The following is a 9,982-nucleotide window of genomic DNA, read 5'->3' on the forward strand; positions in this document are numbered from 1 at the left end:
TGATGTTGGTAGCTTTGTTCTTGCTAACTGGATTTGTAGGTGCAACCAGCCCACAGAAGAGGACATCAGGCACCAGCTCGCACTGTCTGTAACCCAGTGCCTGGCACAGGGAACCACACCGAGAACCCTGGCCTAGAAACAAGGTGATTTCCTGGAGCTCTCAGGTACTGGAGTTGAGTGAGATCTTCTCAGAATCCTCCCTTCAGGCTTCCCAGTCTCAGTCCAGTAGGACCCCCAGCACTCGGGGAAGCAAATGGGACGCACTGCGCACTGCTGTTACCATGTCAGCTTTATCCGAGAGAGAGGAGGACTTTGAGGCCCATTTCTTGGCTTTCATTTAAAATGTGAACACAAGCCTTTAACTGAGCTATGACCCCCACTATTTGTTTTTCCTTTCTGGGTTTTATTTTAGGTCTTCCACTTTAAAAAAAAAATCAATTGAATTCTGGAAGAAAGTACAATGAACGTTATTTGAATAGTCTGATGTCACCTCTGCCTGTATTAGGCCCTTTCAAATGCATTACATGGTGTGATTTTCACACTAGTCCTGTGAGGCAGACGATGCCATTTATAGACTCCTTGCTCGTCTTACGAATTCAGCATCACAGGCGAGGAAGCTAAGGGTTGCGGAAGTTGAGTGATTTTTGCTCAAGGTCATAGGCAGTGTGGCAGAGCCAGGGTATAGGTTGTGTGTTTCTTTTCTGTTTTGTGTGTGTGTGTGTGTGTTTTTCCTTTTTTATCGGTACCGGGGATCGAACTCACGACTGCCTGCTTGCAAGGCAGGCGCTTGGGTTGTGTGTTTCTTTCCATTGTCCTCCTAAGTCTGCCTTACCTCCCTGGAAAGTTTCAGGAAGCACTGTAGTTAAAGTATCATTTACTCAAAGGTGGTTTTGAGTTTTCTGCTGGCTTGTCTCCTTTTTAGCTACATAAAATTGAGTCCAAAGCTATCCTGTTACATACATGACTGGTAGAATGGGAACAAATACAGTCAGCTAGAAGTCTTACCTTATTGGGAGGACAATGAGACACTGGGCACAGGGGAGTGGGAGGTCCCTGGGCACAGCAGATATAGCTAGAGTGAGGCAGTGTGGGTACAGTGCCGCACCTGCCAGTTCCTAGCTTTGGCTTCCAGGGAGTTATTCCTTCTCTCTCACTTTTATCAGTGAGGAGCCTCCTTGCAAGTTGCTGTGAAAGTTAAGACAGAAGTCATGGATCATATTTTCTAGTTTGCTGCAAGCGTGCTACAAATCCTGAGTGGGTGAATGAATGGAAACAATTACTACACTAATTACTGTTATAAAAGTGTTTGATGTACTGAAACGTGATTCTAATCCCCATGAGAAATGAATTAAAGTTTTCTTCTCACTTTGTCCCCACCCTATTTAAAATCTCATGCTTAATGCTGTCTCTGGGTATTTGGGGTATTTTGTTAAAGACTTCCCAGTTATTTTCACCATAGCAAATGTCAGGAAACAGGACTTGTTCTTTGATACATTGTACATAGGTTTCTAAGGTATATTGAAGAAATACATTTACCAATTTGCCAGCACTTTTTTTTTGGTACCGGGGATCAAACTCATGACTTCGTGCTTGCCAGGCAGGTGCTTGTGCCACTGAGCTAAATCTCCAGCCCTTGCCAGCACTTTTTTTAAAAATGCACTTTGAAGTTTTAGTCAAAAGCTTTGCCTGAGATCCTAGGTTGATTTATAAATGTTTCCTCTACCATTGTACTTTAATCAGTATTTCTGTTCTGTTTACCAGAAGCCTGAAAAGGAAGCCTTCCCTTGCTGCACTGCCTCTGGTTTCTGAATGAAGTCTGTGCAGGCTTCAGGGTTCTGCAGCCCTTCTCCAAGTGGTCAGCCAACCCCCAGTAGGCAGGGCATGAGCTTCCACCTCCCTCCGAGGGAGCTCGGGGCTGCAGAAGTGCCCAAGTTAGCCAGTGTCGCAGCCACAAAGCCGAGGGCCGGGCATTCCCAGGTGTCAGTCTGGTGCTTCTGTCTCCTCCCTGCTCCAGCAGGTCTCTCTCTCTCTGCCTTTCTAGAAAGAATTAAATTCCCGAGACGGAGCCTGGGAAAGGATATGTGGTGAAAGAGACCCTTTCATCTTGTGTGGCTTGATGTGGTCTTGGGTGGAGCAGCTGAAGGAACCTGTGCTCACTAAGGAGGATGTGGACATGTTGGTGGACAGACAGGCCGATGCTGCTGAAGCCCTGTTCTTATTAGAGAAGGTAAAGGAGTGTGGGGCCAGATAATGCACTTAAGGCTCTTGATGTAAATGTCACACACTTAAAAAAAAACATTATGACAGAGACTCTCATATCTAGGTCTAACTTAATAGCTTTTTTCAGACTAAGAGAAGAAGTTAAAGCTGGATGCTGTGGCAAAGGCCTGTAATCCCTGCACTTTGGGAGGCTGAGAGGCAGGAGGATCACAAGTTCAAGCTTAACCTGGGAAACTTAGCAAGCAGTTGATCTTGTCTCATTTGATCTTCACCTCAGAGTGAAGACTCTGGGTTCAATCCCTAGTACAGCCCCCCCACACCCCAAAAAGACATTGAGGCTTCTGGTGACCAAGGTCTGTGGTAGAGCACTTGCCTAGGGTTTTGGGGTGAATCATCTAGCACCGTACACGCATACACAGAGTGATGTAGGAGAAATTGATACAGAGCATAAACATTAAGAAAATACCAAAAGAACATATGTACAATCCTGGGAGAACATTTTCAAATCTTTTATCAGTACATATTTTTAACTTGGTAAAAAATCATTTTAACATGTAAATTTATACTTCATTTTTGCTCAACAGTTTGCTGTTTTTCCACAAATAGTGTAAACTTCTCAGAAATCTGAGTATATTGGGGCAAAGCGGCAGTGGGGGTCAAACCCAGAGCCCCTCGCGTGCCGAGCAAGTCCATGAGCCCTGAGCACACACAGCCCTGTGTCACTCGTTACTGCAAGTGTGGACACATGAAAAGCAATGCAGTAGGTCAGAACCCGATGTGGTGTTAAAGTGAGGTATAGACATGCATGATTTATATATGTATAAAATACAAAAGAATGCAGAAAGAAAAGTAAGAAGCTGATGGTAGCTAGCTTAAGGGAGGGGCTGTAGGACTTCTAGGAAGGAAAAAAGCCTTACTTTTCACCAGGGGTCATGTAAGTTAGTATTTTTAATCATATAGAGAAGATACCAAATTGCAACTAAAAATCAGCCTTGTTTCCCCTTAGGAAACGATGTTGTCGAGTTACCTCCTGTGCTGCAATACAGCGTGTCACTTCCAAGCTTCGCTAAAGATGTCACCATACATACTCAACACAGTGTGCACTAGATACACCCATGGGAACACACATACAGTTGTGTAACGCACATCTCTTTTTTTTTGTCTTTTTCTTTTTTTATCGGTACCAGGGATCGAACTCACGACTGCCTGCTTGCAAGTCAGGCGCTTACGCCGCTGAGCTAAATCCCCAGCCCCAACACACATCTCTTAAGAGAGTGTTTTTCCTGTATCTGGCTCTCGTTCTTACACCATTCTCTCAGCAGTTGTTACAGAGGTAGAATAGAAGGAGACAGGAAAGGACCAGCTCTCTTTTCACCTCTGTTCATCCTGCTGGTGCTTAGAGACAGATGATGCAGTTTATAGATGAGGCAAGGTGACATGGTTTGCCTGAAATTCGGGGCACTTGTCACAGAGTAATTCGGACTCGGATCCTCTGGCACTAGCAGGCACACTGTCACGTCATGTTATTTTTCCTAAGTCACTTTAGCATCTCTGAAGAGGGCGTTGGCATTATTTTAGGTCTTTTGTCTTTTACAAGTATCATAGTGATTGTCACATATGCTTACAGATTATTCTGTGTTTCAGATTGTGCTCTTGGAGTAGCTTTCCAGAGTGGAATGAATGCGTCATGGTGGGTGATGGCTTAGATGTGTGTCTTGGGTGTCCACGGCACAGTTATAGAGTCTGTCCTCTGCTGAGATGGACAGGTTCCTGCGGTCTCATTTGTAAACTCACCCTTCTGTGGTCACCCTGGCAGGTCAGCCCCTGCCATCCTAAGTACTGCAGTGCTGTGGGGAGTCAGCCTGTCCCTTCCCCCACCCTCCTCCACAGCACTTGCTACAATTGGGGTAACGTCTCCGCCTCAGCCAGTGGACCTGAAATGATTGTGCCCACAAACAGCACAAGGGGAAAAGCCATTCAGCGTCCTGCAGGAGAAACATCAGATTCAATCATAATTTATGTAGAAACTAACACACTTTGGTACTTTCTCCTAAAAGGTTTTCAGATTGTATTGCCATAGGAAACACTTGGTACAGTTCTGGGGAGATATTTTAGCATCAGAGATTGAGTCCCAGGTTTCAACTACTTACTCTGTGTTTGAGTTAATTTCTTGAGCCAGTTTTAAGACAACTTTTTTTATTTTGATTTCTGCAAAAACAGGGGCAGCATCAGACTATCCTTTGTGTGTTGCATTGCATCGTGAAGCTACAGGCAATCCCCATGGAGGTGGAGGACGCGTGCCTCGCTCATGCTGTCAAAGCTTTCACTAAGGTGAGTCACGCCCTGCTGCCTTGCTGCGTGACACAAATCAGCATCATCTGTGTAAATCAGGACTCCAGAAGGCAACTACCTCTTCTGAAACAGTTCTGTTTGCCTTTGGTGGTGATGCGTTCAGCATTTCTTTTAAGTAATTGCTGAGTTTGGGCCCAAAGAGTAAGTTTCCAGTGATATCAGGAAATGCTGAACTGTGTGGGTTTTCTGATGGAGAACACTGCAACAAAGACTTTTTATGTAGAAGAAGAGAGGAACGATTGCATTCTGGGTAAGTATTTTTAAGCCAGTATCCAGTGGGAGGCTGAACATTTTCTTTTTGAGCCAGTTGTACCTTGGGCTTAAACAAGAAACCGTCTATTGAGAGTTAAATGCCAGCATAGCCACTTTGGCGCTGCATACGGTTAGCGAGTCCTACGCACAGGGTAAACAAAACGCTTCCTTTCTGTGCATGACCTTTGGGCTTACAGCCACTGCAGCCAAAGAAAGAGCCCAGCTCTTGCCAAGGGAGAATGTTCCCTCCAATCATTGACCTGATGTGTTGTCTGTTACATGCGATGTAAAAATGTTACTAACGAACCTGTGACATGTGCCGTAGCATTGATGACAGTGCAGTTATCATTATAGTCATTGTAAAGGTCCCTGCTTTGCAGTGTTCTGTTGCTTCCCCTTCACTCTCTCCCAGGTGGTGTCCTTGTTCAGGCCCCTTGTTCTTCCTCACGGTTTTACAGCACTGGCACACTATATCTTCTGAGGCTGTCTTCTGTAGCTTCCAGTCAGCAGTCTCAAGGCCAGTCATTCGGTCCCTTGTATCTGTGTTACTTTTTCATAGACTGAGAGGCTGCCTTCCTACCCATTGACATGAGGAGGGTTGTGGGTTGGTGGTAAAGTATACAATTGAAGTGAGTCATAGTGGTGCATACCTGTGACCCCAGCTACTTGGCAGGCTACAGCAGGTAGATCACAGATTCAAACCCAGCCTGGGTAGGTTAGCAAGATCCTGTCTTGAAAATTTTTTTAAATGGACTGCATGGTAGCTTAGTGGTAGAATGCCTGCCCCACATGGGCGAAGCTCTGAGTTCAATTCCTGTTAACCCCTCCTGTGAAACTGTCAGAGATGATGAATGGCATCCCACAGCCACGCTGCCTGGTGACCAAGACTCTGACCCCTCTGCTGCGGAACAGGTGTCAGGGTTCTCCTCCCCCTATGCAATAAAGGCAGCACTCTTCTCCAGGGCAGAAGCTGGCTGACTAGCTCGTCAGCTCACCCACAGCGAAGCAGCCTGGGCAGAGAGTCTGTCTGTACACAGCACCCTGCCAGCAAGGAGGGAGAATAGTGGTTTTTCTGGGCTTTTTATGTGCACAATACATGTCCGATGCCCGTAGGTGCCAGATCTCGTTCACTCTCTCAAAACCCTGAGGCAGTGGGCGTTGCAGTCTCTGCTTGAGAGAGGAGAAAATTGAGGCCCACAGAGATTGGGTATGAAACGGGGTACACAGCCAGCACGTAGACTCGGTCAGCGCTCAGGTCACTCCAGCACTGGTCCAGAGGGACCTGGGCCTCTCTGCACTATGCTCACTGTGGTGCGCTTGGCCCACATCATCAGTGATTGTGTGTAGATTAGACATGCTCTTCACGGCCACTGGTTCGCTGGTAACTTTCTCCGTGGTTTTAGATGTACATAATTGAGCTCAGCGTCCAGGCACTAGATTTAATTTTTTGACTATTCATTAGTCTGATATTAACAAGATTAACAGTTGTAATGCATTTTTAATTAAAATGCATGGAATTTATTATATGTATTTTTTTTGGAGACAAGGTCTCACTGTGCAATTCAGGCTGGCCTCAAACTCAGCAGTGATCTCCTGCCTCAGCTTCCCAAGGGCTGGCATTGTGTATGTCCCATCATGCCCAGTTTAAATTATACACAATGTTGTTCATATGTCTTTGTATTTTCCCACCTCTCGTACCCAAATAAGAAGCTGATTAAAATGTATACATATTACAGTGCCCCGAATAGAAATTTTCTTTATCACCAGGTGAATTTCGATTCTGAAAATGGACCAATAGTTTACAACACCCTGAAGAAAATATTTAAGCACACATTGGAAGAAAAAAGAAAAATGGCAAAAGATAGTCCCACACCTGGCCTCTCATGAAGCTGACTTTCTCCGCACCAGGAATATTTTGGACCTAAAGACCCAATAGCGTTTCTGCCCGTGTGTGAATAAGCTGAAGCTATAGCGCTGCTGCTTCTCATGGCACTGTACTCTGAATACTGTTGGCTTGTGCTGAGAAACACCGTTCCTTTCAGAGCTGTTCTTTGTTTTAAAGTAGCTTGAGCCACAACTTAGTCTTGAAAAAATTGCCATAAAGTTGGTGCCACTTTTATTTATTTAAGTGAAATGATACTATATTAACATTTTAAGTATTTGGTGTTTACATCTTTATTTTCTTTGACATTTCTTTGACATTTTCCTTTCAAAACAATTATTTTCTTGATGGAACTCTTCCTAGAGCTTCTACCAAACAGAGCACGGTAGTAGTGAAACCCTGCTGTGTAGTACAGCCCTGGACACCTGACCCGAGAGAGTCACCATGTGTCTTAACATGTTTTATATTTGTTACCAAGGAGGCTAGTGATACATTTTTAAAGGATTTTTTTAAACTTCGAAAGGTTTTGGACTTTTTTTCTTTTTATAAATGTGACAAAGGGTTTCAAAGTGTATCCTTTTTGGAGCGATTTAGTTTTCCTTTAGTGGACTGCCCATGAAGTGGTCAGGGTTTTTTACTTGTAGAAAGTAGACTCTAGACAACTCCAGCCTGGGCTGTCACAGCAGGCAGGGGCAGCTTTCAGCCCCCAGGCCTTAATCCCCACACCCTGAGCTGCTGCTGAGCTGGACCCCCAGACAATCAGGGGTCAGAAGCAGGCGGTGTGGGCCCCTGCTCGCCTTGGTCCCCAACGATGTCAAAGCAAGGACAGCCGGTGGCTCATGGGTAGGGCTCTGTGCCAGCCTTGCTCCCTCTGGGCTCCAGAGCAGCCCAGACTGGAGGGAGGTGGGGAAGGGCATCTCAGGAGCAGCCGTGCCACGTCTGCCGTTCCACAGACTCACCTGCCCGTTTTGACTGCTTTTTTACTAGGAGAATTACAGTTTTTACATGGATGCCCCGGTTGTGTTCACCTAGCTGCAGGGAGAGTGGATGCCTGCCCCAAGTCAGTCCTTGCAGCCAAACGATCACACAGCAGTTGAAGCCATAACTTTTATTTAAGTAAATAACATGGAAGTAGCCTTGGCCATGCCGGAGAAAGGAAAGTAGCATTTTCAGTAAAGGTTGTAATAATCAGACCAACTTCACACTGAAGAAGCTGCTACTTAATTTCAAGATGGAATTTCAGGGGAAATAAGACTAACACAGGAAAATGAAATTTCTCCAACACATGCCTTTGTGAATTATGCGCAGATACTTCAAAAATGTTTGAAGTCATGTTTGAGTTGTTCACACGAACTCCAATGGCAAAGGGCAATGTCATTTTCTTCCACACTGTTTGGGAAAAATCAAACCCAGTGAATGTTATGATTTGCCCACTCTGAAATGTTTCATTTTCAAGTGCCTAGCTAGCATAGGAACGAAGAGGAAACAATTGTATTTTATATAGAGGTATGTTAAAAATGCAGGATTTTACCAAAAAGTTTGTATATCTATTAACATACATGCACTGCACCACCATAGCTCTTAGGCCAGCTCTTGTTTTGTTTTGTTTTGTTTTGTTTTGTTTTGTTACCAGAAAGCCAGCTATTTTCCTTTGCCTCTGAAGCAGTTGTTCCAGTTAGAGAAGTGTTGTGTTGTGGAGCACAGCACTGCATGCCTGAACATTCAGACACACAAACCTGAAGGGAGAGCTGGTCAGACTGTGTAGTTCATGCAAGCATTGTATTTATTTAAATAAAAATGAAAGGAACAACCTGTAACTCTGGTCCTATACCTTTTTACTTTAATGCTCTTGGGCATGGTGCATACCCCACTGACAGGGTTGTCCTCAGATTTTCCTGACGGCCGGAAGTTGGGAGTAAATAGTCAGCTCGCCAGGCTCTAGTTAGCCCCCAATCCATCTTCATTTGGTTTAAAGTGACCAAGGATCGAAAGTGAGTTCTAAGAGTGGTAGAGAAAAATCTCCTGGCCAACAAGATTCCTACCTTCCTACCTTTGAATGGATGGAGGTGCCCAGAGACTAGAAACCCCAAAAATCGGGAGCAGTTTTAGGGTTGCAAAATTCAGTTTAGCAGAAGGTCAAGAGCACACTTTATCATTGGCCAACCATCTGCATTCTCTCCCCTGAGAGAATTATTTATACAATGGAAGACACAAGTCCGATGGGCTGCCCGACTGCACCCGCCCTCTCGCTCATAAGGGACTCCACCACCCCGTGGACCGCTCAGCCAGGAGCACTCTTGGGGACCTCAGTCTCGTTCAGCCCTAGAGTCAGGACAGCACTGGAAAGGGTTGGGGGCCACAGTGTCAGCAGGAATAGCGCTGCTTTGTCCTCTGGAGAAGGCTGTGCCGGCTCTGTGTTACTGCAGAGTACTCTGTTGTTCTTCCAAATTAGCAAGCTGTAGTATATTTGCAGCGCAAGCAAATAAAGAATATCCCCTTTGGTGTTTTTTATTTTTATGACTGGGATCCCAGGTTAGTGTAATACTTAAGGGAGCTAGATGGTTGAAAATTGTTTACAGATAAAATGGCAGGAGAAAAATTCAAAAGTGTTCCTCAGTGGTGCCTTATTTTTGTTAGTTGTGCTCTTTGGCATAGCTGATCTCTGATTAGCTCAATACTGATAATAAGGTGACATAAATAATTGCCATATAGCTGGCCAGTAGTGGAGCTTGGCAAGCGGTCATTCTTTTTTTTTTTTTTTTTTTTTGGTCTTTTTTGTTTTTATTGGTACCAGGGATCGAACTTATGACTGCCTGCTTGCAAGGCAGGTGCTTATGCCGCTGAGCTAAATCCCCAGCCCCGCAAGTGTTCATTCTAAGCCATCCAGTCACTAGGAATAATAAACATCCCAGTCAGATTTAAATATCGTGAAATCTGTCGTTAGCAAAAGTTTAATGGATTCCCCTATAAATCTATATAATGAGAAAAAATTGTTAAGCCTTGCCTCTTAACTGTTCTTGACTAAAATAAAATGTTTTATCCATTAACTTACCTGTTTGGAGTAGCTGTTGCATTTTTAGGATGCCTTGCCTACCTATTAGATTTCTTACCTGTCCCAGTTGCTGTAATTTAGTGAATTGCCTTTTCATTGTTGTCTTAATTACTTTTTCCTCATTACTGAGACAAAATAGCTGAATCCCAAAATGAAGGAAGGAAAGGTTTGTTTAGCTTACAGTATTTTGGAGGCTTCAGTCCATACTCAGCTGGACTAAAGCA

The 9,982-nt window shown here is 44.5% G+C and overlaps 1 protein-coding gene across 24 annotated transcripts in view; it reads left to right on the top strand.

Moving 5' to 3' along the window:
* Positions 1-8,523, top strand: part of Ptpdc1 (protein tyrosine phosphatase domain containing 1) — a 90,339-nt gene extending 81,816 nt beyond the window's left edge. For all 24 annotated transcript variants that reach the window (XM_063227298.1, XM_063227297.1, XM_063227300.1 and 21 more), the window contains 3 exons: positions 2,042-2,227; positions 4,441-4,551; positions 6,592-8,523. In XM_063227298.1, coding sequence (XP_063083368.1) covers positions 2,042-2,227; positions 4,441-4,551; positions 6,592-6,711 — 417 coding nt within the window. In that variant the 3' untranslated portion in view covers positions 6,712-8,523. The remainder of the gene's footprint in view (positions 1-2,041; positions 2,228-4,440; positions 4,552-6,591) is intronic.
* Positions 8,524-9,982: the final 1,459 nt, after the last annotated feature.

This window comes from Cavia porcellus, unplaced genomic scaffold, assembly GCF_034190915.1.
Source record: "Cavia porcellus strain 051 isolate PalLab524CR breed Dunkin Hartley unplaced genomic scaffold, mCavPor4.1 scaffold_17, whole genome shotgun sequence".
Taxonomy (NCBI): Eukaryota; Metazoa; Chordata; class Mammalia; order Rodentia; family Caviidae; genus Cavia; species Cavia porcellus.